The sequence below is a fragment of the Varroa jacobsoni genome, unplaced genomic scaffold, assembly GCF_002532875.2.
Source record: "Varroa jacobsoni isolate VJ856 unplaced genomic scaffold, vjacob_1.0 scaffold_1248, whole genome shotgun sequence".
Taxonomy (NCBI): Eukaryota; Metazoa; Arthropoda; class Arachnida; order Mesostigmata; family Varroidae; genus Varroa; species Varroa jacobsoni.
The window spans coordinates 163,811-185,457 of record NW_019214150.1 but is presented as its reverse complement, the minus strand read 5'-3'; the positions used below and the strand labels follow the sequence as shown (position 1 = coordinate 185,457).

The 21,647-nt window shown below is 39.2% G+C and overlaps 1 protein-coding gene across 2 annotated transcripts; it reads left to right on the top strand.

Annotated features, from left to right (window-relative positions):
* The first annotated feature begins 8,101 nt into the window (after positions 1-8,101).
* Positions 8,102-20,846, top strand: LOC111268014 (uncharacterized). Of its 2 annotated transcripts, none has more exons than XM_086971538.1 (23): positions 8,102-8,257; positions 10,313-10,461; positions 11,826-11,896; positions 12,375-12,595; positions 13,109-13,195; positions 13,590-13,763; positions 13,956-14,156; positions 14,473-14,659; positions 14,859-14,954; positions 15,316-15,405; positions 15,684-15,851; positions 16,126-16,298; positions 16,512-16,678; positions 17,122-17,265; positions 17,940-18,041; positions 18,263-18,356; positions 18,573-18,693; positions 18,786-18,902; positions 19,216-19,394; positions 19,671-19,768; positions 20,125-20,170; positions 20,402-20,431; positions 20,766-20,846. In XM_086971538.1, exons 1-23 carry the CDS (start codon positions 8,246-8,248, stop codon positions 20,814-20,816), a joined length of 2,778 nt encoding a protein of 925 aa, XP_086827664.1. In that variant the 5' UTR covers positions 8,102-8,245; the 3' UTR covers positions 20,817-20,846. The 2 variants fall into 2 exon arrangements, with proteins under 2 accessions (XP_086827664.1, XP_086827663.1); XM_086971537.1 differs by having other exon boundaries at positions 18,263-18,362.
* The last annotated feature ends 801 nt before the right edge of the window (positions 20,847-21,647 follow it).

Sequence of the window (21,647 nt, the reverse complement as noted above, 5' to 3'; positions counted from 1 at the left end):
ACTTGGCACCAACATGCGCGTGCGCATCGAATCTCAAAAAAACTCTCTTACACTCTCTCGAGTCAGATCGTCTTTGTTTTATCCGAACGTAGTCTAAACGGCTAGGAGCCGCTAGTGGACCAGTGGGTCGCTTTACGTGTGAAATTTCAAACAGGATGCAACGTAAATAAGAAATGATACGTTTAGTCTGTGACTCCAATAAGTTTGTCGAACGATGTGACCATAGTCATAGAAAATGGCCAGACATAGATAGACACTAAATCCATGAAACAGCGATCTTTCGATAGTTTACAGATAGCTTCCTGGTGTATTCATATCATCATGTCAAAATGCCTATAAGAAAAGCCGTAATAGATATAATAGCTGTTTGGGGTTTGGCGTCCGCTAGGTTCCCCGTACGAAACGAAGTGATCTACATTTAGATTCTAAAGCTTGGAAAGATACAACGCATCCATACTTTCAATGAACAGACAGCGGAAACGTCTGGCGTAGTTTAATGTCATTTGGCTGAATAGCTATGGTATAATGGCGCGATGGATCGGCAAGTTAATCTGTGTAGCTAAGTGGGTGAATCTTTTTCTTAGGAGACATAAATCGATTTTACGGCATACCTGATCATGTATAGTTGACTGACGCATACGCGTCTGAATGGAGTTACATGTAGAACTAAAAAACCATTTACCGAGATTGTTGCCAGTCGATGGTGTCGCTACTAATAGAACGACTGTGAAGAAGACAATGGCTGCCTGTTTCGTTTCAGATACATCATTGAAATTCAATTTTGTTGGCGAAAAAGATCATCTAAGCAATCATGTTTACTCTCACGACACCCGAAATATCTAAAGGGCCCGTTTTCAATATGGGTACGAATGAAAAATACAACTGTCCCGTCCAAACCCGAGTATCCTTATCGCTTAGTCTAACTAGACGACTATTAGACATTACGACCCCATACAGTTGTTATAATTATATCTAGACGAAACGATCTATCCGAAGCTAGCTAACGATACATAACGCCTTTCGAAAATAGTCCTATTTGCGGGCTCTTGCTTATATCGCACCCTGTGCCTTCTCAAGAGGAAGTGCAGGGCTATACAACCAATAATATGCCTTTTCCGATACGTTTCATTTTATAACATCGAAATTTCTATGCCCTCTACCTAGTGCATATTTAGCGTAATATCTGTCGCCGCCATTATAGCATCCAGAGAAATAGCGTTATGCTTGTTGAAGAATCTTCAAAAATCGATTTTGTAAAAGTCAAATTAAGAACGCCAATGACTAAACGTATGTCATCGATTTTCTCCTCAATCGCTTTATTACGAGATTTGCCATCGCCGTTGTATCCGAGTGTACAGCCAAACTCGGCCTTTTTCAATTGCTGCGTCTGTCTGTGATCACTGCCTTACTGGTACGGCATTGAAGCTCAACGACGAATTTCAGCAAATTCGATGATTATCATCATTAGTCGGTCGTAACAATTAGAAGTAGCGGATATCCACTTTAAGGCGTCTAAAGTCTACGGCGCTACCAGGATTACCATAGTCCACTGTATAGCCAACGGTAAACGGACACAAGTCTGCTGGCTAGATATACTTGTGTATTATGTGGTCATCGATTATGACTTGTTAGGTTCTATTGCCTAACTTAGAGGTTATCCGTAGCGTTTACTGGTATTTTGTACTAACTAACTCTTCTTCTTGGCGTCATATCCTTTATTCTATTAGCGGGACCACAAACCTTATTTAGTGAACAAGTCTAGCCAGCAAAAAAGACTGCATCTTTTTTAGGCAGACAACGGATTTGTTCTTTTCTGGGCGTCCTGTAGTCTTCCTGAAATCTGCAGGAATTGTATGCTTTATTGATTTTTATTAAGACCAAAAACGGATTTGTTGTTGGTTTATCTTCTGCAAGCATCGTTTGACAGCCAATCAAATGATGCTTGGGGAAATAATGCTTTTTATTACAAGATCTGATGCACTGTAATGCTATTAAATGTAGTAGTAACGATGTAAGCCGAACGCGGTACACTCGGGCTTATAATAATAGACAAACTGCATCATAATTAATGTTATTAGTATTATTGTTAACTTTTTTTTTTTATTACGATGCTCCTTTTTCTTCTCCCCCCCCTCTCTCTCTCTCTCTCTCTCCCTCCCTCTCTCCCTCCCTCTCTCTCTCTCTCCCCTCTCTCTCTCTATATATAAATTTTTTTGCAAAAATTGATAGACAAATTGATGCTGACTTGGCAGTAGTATTTCGATTGTGTCTAATTTAGACTTAGAGAGAAAAGTCATTCACATTTAAAGGTCTCTTTATTTAGAATCTTTTTTTAGTATGATCTCGTCGTATTAGTTCTGAAATGGGGCTCGCATAGCTCAACTTTAATTAATAAGTATACCAAAAGATATGTGTGATTCTTTTGAGCAGAAGTGAAGCAGGATTTACTGGAAATAAAGCAGATTGCTTTCCCGGCTACCGTTTGGAATAACGCTGTATATGGGGTACAATGTCAACTGAGACAACACGAACTTAAAAGAGTGACCCGTAGTGTGTGACAATGGGTCAAACCAATGCTACCAAATATCACTCACCCGTCTACATTAATTACTAATAATTAACATAATATATGCCGCACAATTCATTTTTGCTATGCCTTTTACCTTCCTATTCATGTAGGTTCAACCCACCGAAGCATCCAGCGTCAATCAGGGTCGAATTCAAAGAATAGAGACTAGTGGTCTCACTTCAATCCTTGTTTGAAAGGCAAGATTCCCTGTGGAATATTCGCTATAATATGATATGATATGATTGTTATCTGTTTCGTTACTACCGAAAATCAGCAATCAAAACATAGTAAGATGAACCGAAAGCTCATATACTAAAATGTCCAAGGCGATTGCAAGATAGCCAACTAGGACTAGTTATAATTAATAATTATAGATAACCATAGTCAATTTGACTATGGTTATCTATAAAACAACCCATTGAGACATTCTTCCTTGTTGGCAGTTCGTAAACTTAGTCTCCTCAATCCTCCTCAATACTCTACAAAACATTACGATATCATTTTGATTAGAAATCATTATCATTAAGATAAGACTCACTCCAAATACACAATGTCAAGCCACGTTTATATAAAGCTTAGTTTATCTTTAAGAGAGAATTGAAGTTGCAGTACATAGATTGTTTGTTCGGCAAAAGAGTTGAACAAGATTTTGTACTTCGGATCAGCAGTGAATGTATCACGTACCATGACTGCCAGCTATTGCAGAAAATAAGCTCACAATTCAAGTCGAGGATAGTTATTCCATTAACAACTGTTCCTATACGCGCAAATAGCAGCGTTCACGTTTCTACAAAAGCATCGTCGTAGCATTGATGATTCACACTCGAAAAAAAAACAGTGCAGAACTTCAGGTTATAGTTACGTCATTTTTTGCCAATTGCGTCTGTTTTGCAATAGGTCCTATCAGATGAAATCAGGTATATTATGGATACGTTTATAATTTGACATATTCCAAAAACAAAATAGACCAGAAATTCTGTACTAATACAATTTCTTTACAACGACTAGTGCAATAGTTTAACTGCAATTGTGAGAAAAAAAAAACGACGATGTCTCAGTTGTATCATTACCACACATATCCCACCTGCTCGAGTGGGCCTTTGCCTTATATAACGAATCATATTGTACACAACCATCATATAATTGTGCCGGGGTATTCTATGGACTTTTTCGTCGGGATAGATAAAGCCTTCATGGTCGCGCCTCTACACGACATTTGAATGATGCACTCGATCCGTTCGATCATTAAGATCACGTCCTGTAGCATTTATAGATTGCTGTTCCGACAGCAACTTAAGAGATGGGTTGGCCAACTTCTAAATGTAAACCAACTTCAGCGACTATCATTACATTCACGCGCCCAATTAACGACGGACGTAAGACACCACTGATTGACTCTTCACGTGTTCTAATGAGTTCACACAAAAAAAAAACTCGAAACAACTCATTGCGATAGTGGGCCGTGTTCATCCATCGACACAGAGGTGAGTTTGTCCTCACTTGCGGAGTCAGCGGCAGTGCTGGCATCGTTTCTCGAACCTCAACTTCCAAGAAGCAGATGCGATTCAACAACTTGTTGGCATCGTGGATAGCGTTAGGTCCTGTTGCCTAGGGGAGAAAATAGGCATACGTACTGGATACCACTCTCTAGTGCGCGAACTGTGACCCTACGATGAACAGAGAATAATAATCAGGTTATTTTAGACGGCGCTCCATACAAACGCTAGATAAATTGTATAAATAAAGTGAGTAAATGATAGTGGCTCCCCCTAACTGTTCGGCTTATTGTTATTGTTTAGTTGATTATGAAAAGTCACTCATAAAAAGGTGCATTTGGCCAATTTAGAACTTTTTTTAAGCAGGGTAAAAGCAAAGTGTCTCTCTTCAAGGTGCAGAGTTCCGGTCTTCCGGCAAACATTAAAATTAAGCAAAAACTCGTCTGCGGTCCGCCCAATACGCACGGTATCCACTACGAGATATTAGATTCTACAGATATTTTCACATGAATATGTTGCCAACGTATTATTTGCTCAATTCCCAGCTGGGGATTAATCGTCATTATCATAACCGCTTAATGATTTACTAAATTATATATTATTAAACAATATAAAAAGGAACTTAACTAATTTTCCAATCACAGAATAATAGGGGCCATTATTAAGAGGCGTGCGAACCGGGGCATATTTGCTGGGAAATTGAAGTAGATTTTGTACTAAATTACAAATGTTGACTGCTACAATATGAGGTATAAGCCTTGGAGCAGGGCTGTGCAACCCCCCCCCCCCCAACAAGTGAAATCGTACGAGAAAAGATGCGTTAAAACTCTCATCCTTGGACATGAGCGACGTTTTAACTTAACGCAACTATTCCGGTTCTTTTTTCGAGCTCGAGATTGGACGCAGCTGATGTCGCAGCCGGGTCAGAATGATAATAGTCACATTAGTAAACACTATTATTATTAAAATAACTGTAAGCACACTATTTTAGGAAAATCATTGTATATCGATGGAAGGGATTATTTTTATTATGGACATTTTGTATTAGACACGGTGGGTTCTGCGGCCATTATTCGAGTGAGTGGTAGAGCCTATTACGAATGTCGCCGATGAACTACACTAAGCAAAGGCGTTCAAACTTCCCCTTTACGCACATTGACATTATCAACTCCAAGATCGAATACTTGGTTTTGTAGGATCCAGGAAGAATTGCAGGACATGCAAGGCACCGTAAAAAGGATAAAACCCTTTTTCTTTGTTTTTAGATGAGAATCCATCTTCAAGAGATTTGCTTGCTAATTCGACATGCTTTAAGGTACGTCAAGTCGCTAACCAGATAAAGGATATAATGTAACGATGGAGCTAATTACAGTTCGCCAAAGACAATCGTTTTGACTAATCGTTCTGGCGACGTATTTGGGAGTTTCGCCTCAATCAATCCACCACTCAAACACTTGGCAGCAACCGCGGCCGCTGCGTTTCTACTGCTTACCGTCGGCTACACGTGGACAACAAAGTATGGCAATCCTGGTACCGCCCCAGACTTTGAGTATATTGAACGCCCTAGTCCACTGCACAATATCTCTAGCAATACAAATACCTAGTCGCTACGGCTTACTGCGACGTACCAGCGCATTCGCTGAAATTTATTGACTCCAATATCTGAAATGAACTCCAGTATCGTGCTAGCAAGACGCCAATCACACGATCTAATAAGGAAACTGGAGGAGAAAGGCCATTCCTCGCCGCTGTGGATGGCCTGCCGGCCGGCCTGCCGGCCATGGTAATGGCAAGCCTTTTGATAGAGTGATCGAGCTTGTTGATGATGTATATTTCTTCAATAACAATGCTCGTTTGTGCTTCAAGAAAAAAACTTTTAAAAATATCACAACGAACCACCGAGCCGCAGATCCCGGCTAAGCGTTCCATTTAAATAAATCGGCTGGCAGAATATTTATCCAAAATGGCATAACTGTTCTTATTGTTTTTCGCACCGAACAAACGGTACAATGCTAGTGAGTTTCCGTCGTGGCACTCGTTTCTCGACGTGCCATTAAATATGCCGATAAAATAGCTGGGCTCCGTGGCAAATTGAGAACAGAGCAAACTTAAGTTGGCTTTCACATAGGCCCAATAAGAAAACCAAAATAGAGTGGGTTTCGAGGGAAGTTCACTTAGCTTTGGATTTCTTGTAAAACAGTAGATTCAAATCACCATTGCCAAATCAAGCCTGGCTCATATTCGCTGTGACATCTTTCAAAAAATGATTTGCTACCATACCGCAGTTAAATATTACAATGGTCTTACGTAACATCTTCTGATTATGGCTAATTTCATAAATTAATTTTTATTACTCAACGTGAGTCGTCGCTACAGTTTGATTCTTGATTTGAGCCTAAACAGGCTCATGGACTTGGAGTAGTCCTGTTTATCAAAATACGTAACAAATATTGCATGAAATAAACTCAGACGTCAAGAAGAGTATAGACCATCATTAGAAACCGTCGCGGCTCTGTACCTTGGAAAGATAAGGGAGAAAATTAGCTAGTAGCGATTTATCATTGCTTCGACCCGTGTCGACGAATGCTGGGTCCTTTAAGCTAAAATTGAAGCAAATATTTTTGTTTTTTTAAGTAATAATACTAAATCAGATACGGGCCATTCTCAGCGATCGGGCGATCAGTGGCTTTCTGTCATCTTTCTTGTAACACGCTAAACCTATCACTGTAGAACTTCCGGGCGACGAATAGTGGCAAGTGCTTTCTGTATTCCTCCACTGAACTTAAATTAACACCATTAAAGGAGTTCTGCGGGTCTTCGCAGAAACAAACAACCAGATCTTGCGCCATCTGGTTATCTAGACTATATGGCAAATGGGCAAAATTTTCCGACCAAAATATGTACCGAGTGACTAAAAATATACGTGGTCTGGCATTGCCATAATAAAATAGGACGCCTTCCCTGATTACGAGTTGGCGTTCATTTTTTTCAATGTCTTGTTGTTGACAGTTGAAATCTGAATCAACCCTTTGCCACGCGCTAGCAGCCTACAGTGCACGTTTCCTTTCTAATCTCATTAAACGCATAGCATCACCTTCCCTCTTGTCGGCCTAAACCTTTCCACAGTTGTGAACCACATTCATTTTTTTTTTCAATTTTTACATTATCATTAAATATGGTCCACTTTTTATAACTCGTTTTAAAACTGGCCTGATTTCGATTCGCTCCGTTTCAATAAAATTTTGTATATGTATATTATTTTGCGTCAATTTGTGCCCCAGCCAAATACTGAGTGTTTTTTTTACGGCTAGCTTTACATTACAAACATTATAAAACCGCTTGGTGGTGGATATTTAGTCCTTAGTGATATCATAGCTACTCACGTGCCAGTCTTGACCTCGTTCATTTCTTTTGCATTTAGCCCGACCACTACGTGGAGTGTTTTTTTACATAGAACTTTCCAAAATGAACGCAACGGAAGCATCTTCTCGGACCGTTTCTTGCGACATCGCATATTGACTGTGGACAGCATAACGTTTTTTTATGGGTCTGGGCAGCAGTATTTGTGACTTCGAGTGACGCCAACTCAGCGTGACTCATGTTACGTGACTAAAGCCATCTAGCCAAAAAAGCAGTCAATATTTTTTCCATAACTCCATATTTACATTTTAGTATCTGTGTCTTTCAGCTATTCAGTGAAAAATAGTTGTTTATGTTTGCAGTTATCTAAAAACCTCTTTACCGACCCGTTAGTCCTCTAATATCTACCCGGTCTAGTCACTGTAGATTATTTCGGCATTACGCCATTTCTTTCTGAATTCGTCTCAATCAAATCATAGATACCGCGTAAGAAACACCTGCTGCATATATATATATATATATATATAGGAGCTCCATTCGATGCAAAATACGTCATACCGTACGAATGACACATCTAGTTAATGGACGAGGTTGAGTTTAGAGTTCCCCATAGAACTTAAAAGGGCCCCGCTCACTTTGGAGGTAACGTTTGTGGACGTTGCCATGACAGCACGCAGTATCGGCTGCTGCTGAGAGTAAGTAAAATGGGCGTAGGTGACGGTCGTCTAAGCTGTTTTGATTAGGCCCTCCGGGTCAACAGACACCGGTGTCCCGTATAGTTCCTGCTGGAAGCTCTGTTGTTGGTGTGGTCCCGTCGTCAATGCAGGAGCGGGCGAGTATCCCTCGACATATCTACCGTGGAGTATAAATGCTATAGTCTATGCACATAAACAAATCGTACCATTCTAATAACTCGTAAAAAATACCCGCTGCGGACGAAGACGCTCACTTGCTCAGCAAATATCAGAAGGCTGTCTATATGCTCGTGTTTTGTACTATAAAATAATCAGCTATATCACCAGCTTTGGACCATTGTTTAGACTTTTGCTTCGAAAGCCCCTTCACGAAACTGGAGCGATGCCCACCGTCATAGTCTATAGCTGCCTAACTGTTAATTTTTCTATTGAAATCAAAACGAAATTTACGCTAATGGCGTCGGAGGAATCAGCAGCGGTTCTTGCGTAGGCTTGTTATCCAAAGGTCTACAAAATCTGCTTGAATTAATGTGATCGATGTTCGATGTATATAGCTTCACAGTGTCTCATCTTCACAGTGTGGAAGAACCACATTTTGATTCGCAATAAAGATGAGGAGAATTTGAAAGTTGTACGGGATTACCAGGATGTACAAACCATCAAACGATATTTTGGCAATGGTGAAATTAAAAACTTGTTGTCAAACCCTCTGCTGGTGGTCCTTGTTAGGTAATATCGAGCCTTAATCAAATAGCTTTTGACTACTGCTAAACTATAGAAGCCATGTATCTTGTTTTAAGTAATTGATGACTTCGTATTTATACTCAATGGATTTAATGGTGTATTGATGCACGACATATTTGGATTAGAGAGAGCCTGAATCTTCTTTTTCTAGCCAAATTTCTGGCCGATTCACGCTAGTGAAGTGTATCTCGACAGCCTGAATGACAAGCGTGTCCAGTATATGTCAGATAACATAATACGATAACGGCGAGATCGATAATTCCGTTGATCAGAGTGCCATGCAGAGCTCTGTGAGGAACAAGTTAGGCAGTTTCCTCACAGCAGCTTCCCAATGTTATATACTGTATTCATAATAAGTGAGTAAAAGTATATTGAAATTTTGCTTAATTTCAACGCCAGCCTTTTCAGAGGACTATGCTATTTTGGTTGTTACTGTCCGACGTTTGTTTGAGCCAAGTATTATTACTATATGTTGCTATTATACATATAACTTTGTTGTGTCTCGATGAAGCGCATCGATCGCAAAAGCCTCTATGGTGACAACTAAAAATTAAGCGTCACTTGGTCTCTACTACTCAATTGTTGGTCACAGGTATTTTTTAATTCATTGCTGGAAAAATGAAAAGTATTAGACCTCAAATAGTGTTTGAGTTCCACATTGAGTCAACTTCGAGGACCGATGTGTATATTTGAATTGAGTCGCACTCGGGCTTGTCTAAAATTTTTCCTTATCGCGTGTGTAGTTTGTAGTCATATGTCGGTATTTCTCGGTTTTCACAAATCATACATACAACTGAGGACACCATGGTAGAAAAGTCTCCTTGAAATACATATCTATAAAATCTCCCACAGTCAATGCGTGATTATAACACTATTGTTATTTTATTGCAGTACCCCGCCAGCAGCGCGGCAGATATAACAAAAGAAAGAAATGACTATGTTAGGTTTTCCCTAAACGTTTTGACTATGTACGTTCAGCCAGTGGTATCTATAGATAACTATATAATGTTGAGCTTAGCATTGCCTTTTGTGCTCCTAGCTCATCCAATTGGTGTACTTGTGTTGAAAAATTAGTATCAATGGCGTCCGGATACGCGGAGCTCGATTAATGCTCATGGACGTTCCGGCCTAACGGTGCGCGATCGGAATAGGATTATTATGCCAAACCATTCTTCCTAGTCCTATTATTAACTACGTAAGCTTACTTCTATCTATGTACAACATCCTGCATCCTATTCATGGCGTTCTCTGTTCGAAAGACTAGCACAGATATTTATAAAGTCCACGAGCCAAAAACGTCCTTTGTAGCTTTTCAGCCTAGTGAATCTCATAGGCAGCTATTTGTAACTATCAATATCAACTGTTTCCGTGCCTTCTAAGGTATAATACTCTTGATGGTTCAATCTTTTGGTGTAGTCTAACGCTTGTAATGTGTTGACTATCTACAGGCGCTCGCACCGTGGGGCACAGTTGAAGAGGTGCGCTTAAATAAGCGTAGTGACCGAAAGGCAAAAGAAGCCGTCGACAAGCAGGATGGCCTTAAGACGAAAGATGAGACTCGAACGATGCGTGCCGAGAAAAAAAGGAACAGCACAGAGTTAGTATGGTGTCGAAACGGCCTCCATTTTGTACTGGTTTACTTAGTCTCTTAGGTAGTAATAGGGGCATTAAAAGAAAGTACGTGTTAAACGATATGAATAAGATAAACAAGGGAAGCGCACAACAATATTCGAGCCTTTAAAAAGTTGTAGGTACACACTTCGCGCTGATGTGAAGATATACACTCAACTGGAAAACAATCCCAAGGAGAGTTGACAATAACGATGAGCATTGCCGGAACTATATATATATATATATATAGTTACTGAGGAAACTCCAGTATATCTTCATGGCAAAGCCGTATTTATATATACACAATTGCGATATTATCTGAAACACCAGATCGTTCAGTATGGAACGTGGCATGGTGGAAACGCAGAAATCTGTGGTATAAGAGGTTACGAAATTTCCAAATGTCATTTCGGCATCATGTTAAAATTGTAGTAATTTTCAGACTAAAAAAAATGTTCATACCATGAAAAAATGGCAATTAGTACTGACAAGCATGGTGGAATACAAAGAGCCTTCGATTGTACCCCTTGCATTTTTACTACCGTCATCCTTGTTGTGTATTATCGATCGTTGTAGAGCAGCAGAAATGATTTATTTCCGTTCATTAATCTTGGCTGCTTAATGCGGAGTTCCTTCAACCGGTAAATTAGGACTTATTTAATGCACTTAATCACCGATAAAATTTTACAGCTATATATTCGTTTCGAGAAGACACGTCGTCAATTTGGGGGCATCCATCCACTGGCTGGCCTCTACGATTTTCGTTTTTCATCGTAAGTTACAGTTCGATGGTAGAATGGGTCACTGCCGTAACGCGAGAACAAAGAGGATTAAGTGTCTTCACGTCTCTATTTTTGGATAGTTTCTCAAATTAATTTTCTTTATCTCATCAATTCAACCCAGATAAACAACTATGATATTTTCATACACGAATGCTGACGCGCTTTGAGATAAACCGGCTTTCACCACAGCCCTCAGCTAGTCCTTCTTCACGAGTTCACAATTTCCCTACTCGAATTTTTTAAACTAATAGTTCACGTAGTAAAATCTTCAACGAACGCAAAGCTTCTACGCTGAGCTTGCTTGGCCGTTATAATTTCTAGATGGAGCTCACAAGCGCCGAATGGTTGGTTCCCCACCATCAGCCTGCTGCAAGTCTGAGTGACGATAATGGGAAACACGGCCTCAGATTGTAAAAAGTACAAATATATCCTCAATACATACAAACAAACGAAGTATCATGAGGTGTCGAACCATATAAAATAGAAGTATCGAAACATGTGAGGTTAATGTTTGTTACGTTTTATTCTAAACCTGTTATAACAAAGCTTCTTTAATTTTCTTATTTAGGTCGAAGAGCAAATTATCTTCAAGTAAAACAGGTACAAGCGTGCCGGCTGCATCGAAGATCTACTCAAGTGGTAGTAGTTTTCTTCTAAAATTCGCAAATTAAACTGTTTACGCCGTATTTATGCAAAAATAAAAAAAAAGCTAGTCACAGATATCGTGTAGATAAATGTGCACTACTAGAAGATTTTTTGTTATCTTTACAAATGCTTAGGTTTATGTAGTGCGGTTTTCAGTTTAGTACAGTCTTGTTTCATAATAATGATTTCGGTTTCTCTCTATGCATGCATGTTGGGATGTAGAGTATCGTTGATATGCGTATGCTCAGAAGATATGGCATGCTTCTGTCGGAGGTCTCACTATCGATGCTTTTCGTGTGCTAGCCGCTAGTACCAAGTTCATTCCTTACCATGATCATTCGTTTTAAACGATCGCAAAGAGAGATTAATGCTAAAAGTCTAAATACTATTACAATTACACTTTTAAACACTACAAAAAAACAGAATCAGGATCTAATGATAACCTGGTTCGTCCACCTTGTCTCCCTAAAAGGTAAAATGAGAAATTCGAATTCGATAAATCAAAGTAGCAGAACGTCGCTAACAGGCAAAAGTTCAACAAGTTCCCATGGCACTACAGCGAAATCGGGTGCTACCAATGCTCTAAAAAGCTCAGACAGCGTACTTAAAGAAAGTGACCTACTGAAAAATGGGATAAGGAAGTTCAAGGAGGCCACAGATAAGAACAATGATGTTAAACAGCGACACAAGGAGGTATGTATTTAAAAATGATTCCTCTCACACATGAACTTATGAGTTAGAGAAAGCTTCTGTCTTCATCGGCAATAGCTTTCATCCGTTCTAGCATGAGTGTTGACCAAATGATTGTTTATAGCCGTTGACGTGCAGTCTTTTTAGGATAGCGCCTAAACATTGACAGCTCGGACATTGGAATCGATAATAGTATAATGTACTATAAAGGTTAAAATGGTGTTAGGTATTAACGGTCATTAGAGGACCGACCTTGTGTTATGAGATAGATACGATTTGGGCTCACTTAGAGTTTTGCGGCTGTCCCATTAATGTGATTTCCCTATGAGATAGTTAACAATTACTTTTTTCATGGCCATTTGCAAACGGACGATAATGCTTTCCTTTCTACTGACTAATCAAGCAGAATAAATTTAATCAAACTTGTGGATCTTGAATTATGAGCAAAAAGTAAGCGATCGACAAGACAAGATATTAAATTTGCTTGCTAAATGCTAAATATAACCTTTGTTTTAGACAAGGGAACATGGCAACAAAGAAAAATACGGGCAGTCTTCGTCGGCTGCTAGGAATTCATCAGCCAACGTACGCAATAACATATCGGTAAGAAAAGATCAATGAGAGTGGATTTACTCGTTTTTAATTTGTCTTTTTAAAGCAGAACACCTATCGAAGAAACACTCGACCAAAAACAATTTTGGGACTGTTCGAAAGAAAAGACAGAAGCCAATGAAATCAAATTATTTACAAAATTGAAACTGTTTTGTACGACATCAGTATGGTACAAGGTATCGGTATTACGATGCATAAGTCTGAAAAGGAGCCCGGTTTAGCAAATCCCGTTGTGGCCGAAAATCATGCACCTTAGTAAAAAATATTCTTATGTCTATAGTGAAAAGTATGGATATACTTGAGTCAGTATAACTCGTATAAAATGGACGAGGTACGACATCTGGTAGGCACGTTGTTTACCAGGATAGCTTTCCGTTTCATTTAGAATGAAAAAGTCAAGCCAAAGGTGCAAGAGAGCCGTAACGGTAAGGCCGTTACTCAAAATGCAGAAAAAAGACCAGGAACGTCTGGAAAATCTCGCCGAGGAAGCACAGCAACCCATGAGAGCTTCTCCCCTACTTCAGCCAACCGAAATTCAGATTCCGACAACCGAAAAGCCGTGAGTGACAACCTTTCGCGTCTATACATCTGTAAAAACCTTCATTGAAGTTGCTCATAATATTCCAATAAGATTGTTACCGACAAGCGTATTAGCCTGGGAACAAGCCATAACTAGAACACGGCCAGATCTTGTTTGCGCTCTGTTAATTCCGTTTTTCTTTGATTACGCTCTTTCGGCCGGCACTTGTAGGAGGCCAGACTTACAAACAGCCTAGAGCGCAATAGTAAAACTAGCACGTCGGATCGTTCAAAAACCTCGCAGAAGAGCGAACTTGGCCGAGCTTACGGTGAAGCGTCAGCAAATCGAAGGAGCACTGGATCATACGGCTACGATAACGGTGTTTCGCTACCTAATAAAGGCGTTGAAAAAACTGGCAATACCACGGAAAACGTATATTTCATTATAACATATGTAGTTAGTATAAAGATATAATTATAAACATCAGAAAAGTGTCGCTGGACAACGGAGAAACATTTAAATGGCTTCATTTTATCTATTACTATGGGTCATTTTAAAACTCGTACACAGCGTGATATAAAAATTCAACATGCAGGTTCCTTTGCCTGGTACATGTCATAGATTATGTTTGGTTATAAGCACCGTGTGCTTCCTATGAAGACTAAATTATTGGCATTTGATGGCACCTAATTTCACTGACTAAAAGCAAGCGCGTAGTGTAATAGATTCTGTCAAACTTTATTTCAAGCTCGTTAACGGATATGACGGGCTGACTCCTGGTGGAGAACGGGTTGGATCGGGCCGATACTCCCGCAGCAATTCAGGTTCCGAGGCAGAAAACTACTCGGACGACTTTAGCAGTTATGGTTCCGATTTCGAGTCGGATGAAAACGGAGAGGGTACAGTGACAACCAGTAATTCTAATGAGGAGATCGGTAAGAAAATGTCGCATCGATCTTCCTTATTCTGAACGAAACTCAAGTAAAAATAAGAAATATTTACAGATGTTCATTAAAGTAAACAGACAATAAAGCGTATAGTTTACGTAAGTAGCTGTTCTGTTGAGCCTAAATATGTAATGTTGTGAAATCCCAAGTGTAAAGTATAATAGTGTTTTTTAAATGAATGTTGCAGAACCGCTTCGAAAACAAGTCCAATTTCAAGTATCCGAGCCGTCACCCGAAAGGTGGCGACCCATACCACCCACAACACAAAAACCTCAGTCAAACGGTGAGTATCAAACGTGAATCTATATCAAACGTCCTAATTACTGAATACAACAAATTAAAAAATGTTAATATTATCATCCTTTCTTTAGGTATTAACACAATTTAGTTACAAATTAAAAGGTTCTAAGTGGTGTAACATTTACTCTACTAATTCATTCTAAAGTAACTAAATGTGGTCTACGGCAGAACTTCTTTTGGTCTGGTGGTTTCTTTCGTCTTTAAATAGTAATCTGTGTATTTTCCAGTCTACGTGTGGACATTAAATTGAGTTACCCATTACAAAGAACCATGAAAATTTGATGTATTCGCTATTTTTTTTTCTGTGTACAAATATTTCGACATCCTTTTCTTGCTTTTTTCAGGAAAAAAGGAAACTGATGAAAATATAAGAGCGCACGAGATTCTATCGTTTATCCACCTCGACAGGTCAAAGCATTTAGCACTTCATTTCGGTAAATAATTTCATTACTATTATTTGTCATCTGCTATAGACTCTTTGATTTGATGCTGCAACTAAAGATATGAATGCTGGTACCTGTCATAGACCCACACTGCTAAAGTTCGACATTTATCTTATATAAAGAATCACGTCGTTTAACAGGTTTATTGCCCTTGAGCTCTTAGTTTACCTTCAAAAATACATAGACAGAGATAGAGAGAATATAGCTTCATCTAACTTATCAATCTATTTATTATCTAATTTTTGTTTGAATATATTAATTTATCACAGAGGGCCTTCAGTATGACAACTATATGGCAGCGTTCGGAGCATGTGACCGCCGGCAGAGAGCGACGCAAACAACAGAACGAGTTGAAGACGAATGTCAAACCGAGCCCAGGCTGATTCGTGAACTTTGGACCCAGCACCCCGCCAAGGGTATACAAGGCCCAGTCAGGGGTAGGCCATTAGAATATTTTACTATTCGAATAATAGAAGACTTGGCTATCCAAGCAAATGATAAAGTGATCCCTGGTGCAGCTATGTTAATCAGTATTTAAATTATTACTATGAGGTCTGAGTGCCAACTGAAAGCCGCAAGGAATATGAATCTTGATCAAGGATTTTCTCATGAGCTAGCTCTGTGTGTTACAAGTAATTGTTGAAAATTGAAGAATAAAATTTTCGGACAATATGAACCCACACGTGTCTATTATATGTTATGTTGGAATAGGATCGGGGGTCGGAATCGTGCGCGTTGTAGACGCGCTTGCATTGTCACGATTCGTGCAGTCGGCAGCCGCTGTCATCCTCGAAGTTATTGAAGAAGATCTGGACGTTAGCGCTAGAATGAATATCAACATTTCATTTACGGGGAGCGGGATTAATGGTCTCAGTGTTACGCGGGTAAGGAGGTACCAAAAGTCAGTTTAGATCGAATGTGTCTACTTTAGGTATTATAGATGGGTATATAGCCATAAATCAAACTTATGAAAACACTTATTACCGCGTAAACGACCGCCAGGCAAATTCATATAGCTTTATTTAAGACGAACCGAAAATAATAGTGTTTTTTTGCAGGTGTACTGAAAATCATTGCACGTTTTTTGATCGTTGTAGGTGAATTTGCCCCTTTACCACTCACTACCAGTGATTGACGTCGCTACAGCTCCTTCAAAGGCTTCTCGTATAGCATGCGCATTTCAAACCCAGAAAGAAGAGGATAACGGTGTGCCAGAGTGCGGTCTTGGTCTTTGGGATTCAAGGGAACCCATGCAACCGAAAGAGTAAAGTTGTCCTTTGTTTCATTTTCTTTTAAAAGCAGGCGAGATTAATTCCGAACGAAGTAAACGTTGCTACTCTTTACCCCTCAAATAGCTAACGGGAGCGTTCTGTGTCTTTTTAACTCGCTGATTCAGTTGCGTGAGAGCAGAGAGCTGATTGAGTAACTGTCTCGTAACCATCTCATTTACGCATCTGGTTTTTAGGACAATATTCTTAATTAGCTTATCAGTAGCTACCTTAACAGTAGCATGTCGTTGATATAGAGCAGTATGTCGGCTACGTTTAATTGCAAGTGGATTAAGAAGCTATAGCCTCAGCTTTTGTTGTGGAAAAGCCTTTCTTGGACAGTCAAAATTTCTTGATGTCAATTACACAGAGAAGATTCCAGATTGTCGACGAATTAAGTTATTTGCTATGTGTATCAATATTGTTTCATTTGATGTAGGTTTTTGACATGCCGAAGTCCTCCCCAGCGATTAACATGGCTTGGGGACGAGATTGTGGTTGCCGCCTTAGAAGACAGTAGTCTTGCGGCCTGGGACCTGCGTCGCACTACATCGTCCATTACGCCGGCCGCCGGTTTTAGCAAGTAAGCTCGCCTTGTCGTCTGTACAAATTCGCTACGGCTGTTATCGTGTAGCTTAATTTGTGTTTAGATGTAGAGGATACGTATATTATAATACACGTTATTACGACTCAAACCATTAAAATGGCCAATTCGTTGAAAGAATTCATTCCCGAAAACCTTTTGTCAGTTGTACGTGTCAAAAGTTCTTTGGTTGTCGTACCCGGTTGAATGGTTCTGATCCGTTTGTGCGGATCTATTTGACTTTCATCTCCACACTATCAACAATACGAAAGATAACGCTCATTCGCGCTTGAACACCGTTGTCAGGCATAGCAGCACTGCAGGACCTATGGCGATTGGCCCCGCATCTCTGATTCCTTGACAACACCTTGTTACCAACTAAATTAGCAACGTGAACATGCTTTAATTGGCTCTAAAAAAATCAGAAAGATTATTTTGCATGACCTTTAGATGTATTTATGCCACTTAATGCAGTAAGGCCGTCGTTTTCAACATAGGTTGCTGAGAAATACTAGACATGTAATGACTGTGAAGGCCATAGCACTTACGATCATATATTTTGACAAGGCACCACACTCGACCCAAATGTACAAGTATTTTTCATATTTGTCTGAGGCCTCTTTAAAATCAAATATAAGTGGCTGTTTCTGTATTTGGTTCTCGGATGGAATCAGCTGGGGTGGATTGATGGTGCCGCGACGAGCGGCAGCGTTCAGCTCAGCATTGGAAAGTAAAGAGCTGTGCCGGATCGTTGGCTTATGTTCATTGACAACAAGGTAATGTGGGAAATTGTCAAAATTGAATTCTACGAGCAACTGCTCAATAGAACCTTTAAATTAGACATAAGGATAATTTGATGTGATGTCTGCATAAAAACAAAACTTCTCTATGTTACGTTATTTATTTTCTTGAAACCACTCGCGTTTAACCATCTGAAACACAAAGGTCGATTAACGTTGTGGATAATGTATGTGATAATCATCTGATGATGATCCAGGCGTGGAGAACTGAGCGACAATGAAGAAGAAACGTCCATAGTTACACTAGACTTCGAAGGACACCTTGTCTTTTGGTCGTTGTTTCATATCCAGGTACAAGTGTAAATAGATAAATAAATTTTAAAAAATTGCTAAGAACAGTTATTTCACTTGCATAAATCTAATAGAATCCATCCTCCATCCAAATCCATCATGCAGATTGAGTTGCATCTAGCATTAACTTGTAATTTGCCCAACGAACTCTATGGCAATTAAATGATAAGTTTCACCTCTAAGAATATTTAACAAGCTAATTGTCTCGATATACAGGAAACTGACAACGCCCTCGACGATCTCATGGTAGCGCCACAATCAACGATTAAGCTCGTCTGTTCAGCTAGAATAAAGCTTTCGCTCAACAATTTGCAATTTACTGCGCTTTCTGTTATTGGTAAGATCTCTCAAACGTTCCGATTTCTTTGCATCGGCCTTAAAAAAATGTTTCAGGCTTTGGTTACTTTTCTCATGGCGTTTGATGCACAGATCAGGAACTCTTCATTGGTCGTGATGATGGAGGGGTTTTCCATTTAAATCGTCATGCAACGCCAAAGTTCCCTAAAGCTTACACTGCCCGACCAACTGGCGCGAACGAGGTGGAAGGTAGCTATCATCATTATACGTGTGTGTCCATATCTATCTGCTTTTACATATCATTGGTTTATTCGAATTTGGTGAACGAAATTGAGAGCTATTCGGTAATATAGCTACTATAATTGTTACAAAAAATGTCTTATTGAAGAAAACAAAAAAAAAAATGGTATACTATAATATAACTCAGTTACGAATAGAGAATCTAAGCAATTTACACTCATTTAACTTCAGTTCTAAGCAGAGAAAAGGCCTGCTTCGCTTCAATATTCCTATGGGTTTATGATACAACTGAAAAAACAAGCCGAACCGAATTCATTTGCAGTGCCGTCCGGAGCCGTAACCTGTCTGTGTGGGGTTGGGCGCTATTTAGTAGTCGCCAGTAGCGCCACAAGGGACAGCTCTACCCTGAGGATATTTGACCGGGTCTCTGCGTATCCCCTCCGGACAGTTACACACTGGGCACGCGTGAGCAGCGTACTAGGTGTTTCCATGGGATTAGAGGTGTGTTGTTACTAGAACTTCGCTTCATTGTTTTTAATGAAATATGGCATACATTTAGATAGTGCCCAGTTGTATACTGGAATAGTTCGTATGATCGAGGCTTAGGTATGGGACTCTTTCGTAGGAGAACGTCTGATAAACCGCGTCTACTAAATTTTCAGTTCTACCTAAAAAGGTCGCCGAAAACACTTAAGGTAGTGACTTAGTCTAGATTTTAGCACAATCTCTGATGAAACAACAGTAATCCACTTGTCTCCATTTCATCTGGTAATGTAGCAAACTACAACGTCTTCTACGGCGTTATTGGTCAACGCAGACTATCAGCTCTGTCGATTCGATCTCAACTCCACCAGTATTGAACTACTCTATGAAAAGTAAGTCGAACTCACGTAACTAACTAGCGACCCATATTGGTATGTCTCGAATATTTCGAGCTTTACGTCCTGCATTGATATTAAGCATTACTTCAGACAAGTGGCTCCCAAATAAAAACGTTTTTGCCATCAACCACAATCAATGTATGTGCTAAATAGTAATTTCATAGTTCAATATAAATTCAATATGAAAAAAATATAAATAAAAATAATAATTTTTATGTTTGGCTTCTGTTTTTTAAATGATTTTTTGCTGTCTGATTGAAAGGAGCCTACAACTGAACATTGCGTCCCGTTAGATTAGTTACCTCAAAAAAAATTAGATAATAAATTAACATATTTTTGCATACCTTCAGTGTACAGTCCCTGAGCATTCATAAAGCTACAGACATGAACGTCCTCGTAAGTACAATATCTATGTATATAATAATGTAATCGATAAAAAAACTATATTTAATTACATTTCCTGGTTATTCAACTCAACACACATTGTTACTTTTTTTTATTTTTATGAAAAACCATTCCATCATGCTAGTAGGCTCTTTTGAGGAGCATATCAGGCTTGATGCTAATTATCTGGCGTCTGCACAGTGAGACTGTAGTTTATCCGATAAATCCTCTGCTTAATTACAGTTAATCGGTCGCGTGGATGGAGCGTTAGAGGTACACACTTTGTCTTGAGCACGCTGACCTTCCAGTGTGTTAGTAGAGCCATAGTGATGATACTGTCTGAATAAAGAGGAACTAAAAAGGACATAACATGAACTATATTATTAAAAACAAAACAATTATGGCACAATAATATTATACCAACGAAGTCGACAGTTAGGCATGTTTTGAACAGACAACAAAATATTAAAACTTAAACGGAAAAAGAAGCTAAAAGGAAGTAAACAGATGTTGCGGTTTCGTGGTTACGATGCATAGTTCTTGTATATTTAGGTATTCTAGAAGCCAGCTACTTAGAAACTATTGATTTTCCTTATGCGAATTGCAGTTTTTCTCGTTTGCGTTAAGAAGCGTCAATTTCATCAACTTAAATCACTAAATAAACATTACTTATATTGAGAAACATTTACTTTACAGATAGACCTTTTTTGCACCTAAGCTAGTAAAACATTAAAGAAAGCAAGACCTGTTATATAATCTTCTGGTCATAAAGTATAGTTCGCTGTATAATTTCATCTATCAGCAGGTAACTGTGCGGGTAACAGTAATTAGGAGGTCCGCTTCCTCTAAGCTATTTAGCGTCCACTTCCGTCATCATAACGTGGGTGGCCTGGGTCTATTAAATACGATTGACAGGATTACCCCCTACGATGTCATTGCCATAGCCTAGCATCGTCAATTGAAAATAATTGGCTTTTTTTTTTTTCTAAACTCGCCTGCATATTGAAAATGCTCATTTTTCATAGTCGTGGGGTATTCGCACCTGAAAATTAGTGTTCTGTTACTGCTACGCTAAATGAAATACTAAGTATCCTAAACCGGCAATCACATTTAATCATAGGTTTCATGACTTTAAAACGTTTTTTGTATTAGAATCGGGGCAGATACGTTTTTTTTTATACTATTAGTTTCTTCAATTACAGTGTTCCAACTATTACATGCAATAAATTTTCCTATCCATCTCCCACAAGGTTTATATGTATATACATATATGTGCTGTTTTCGTTGAGATTTACATGATAATTCCTTTTCAGTTGTATTTTTATTTGTATCAAGTATATCGGGGTCAGTAATCTTACTCATATCACAATCCTGCTGCACCCCTACCATGTAAGCAAAGTCGATACACTCTTACACCTCCGCTTCCCTCTGAGACCCATTTCGTAAATAGTGATCTTGGTAAATAGTTAGAACTGGGTTGTCATCAGTT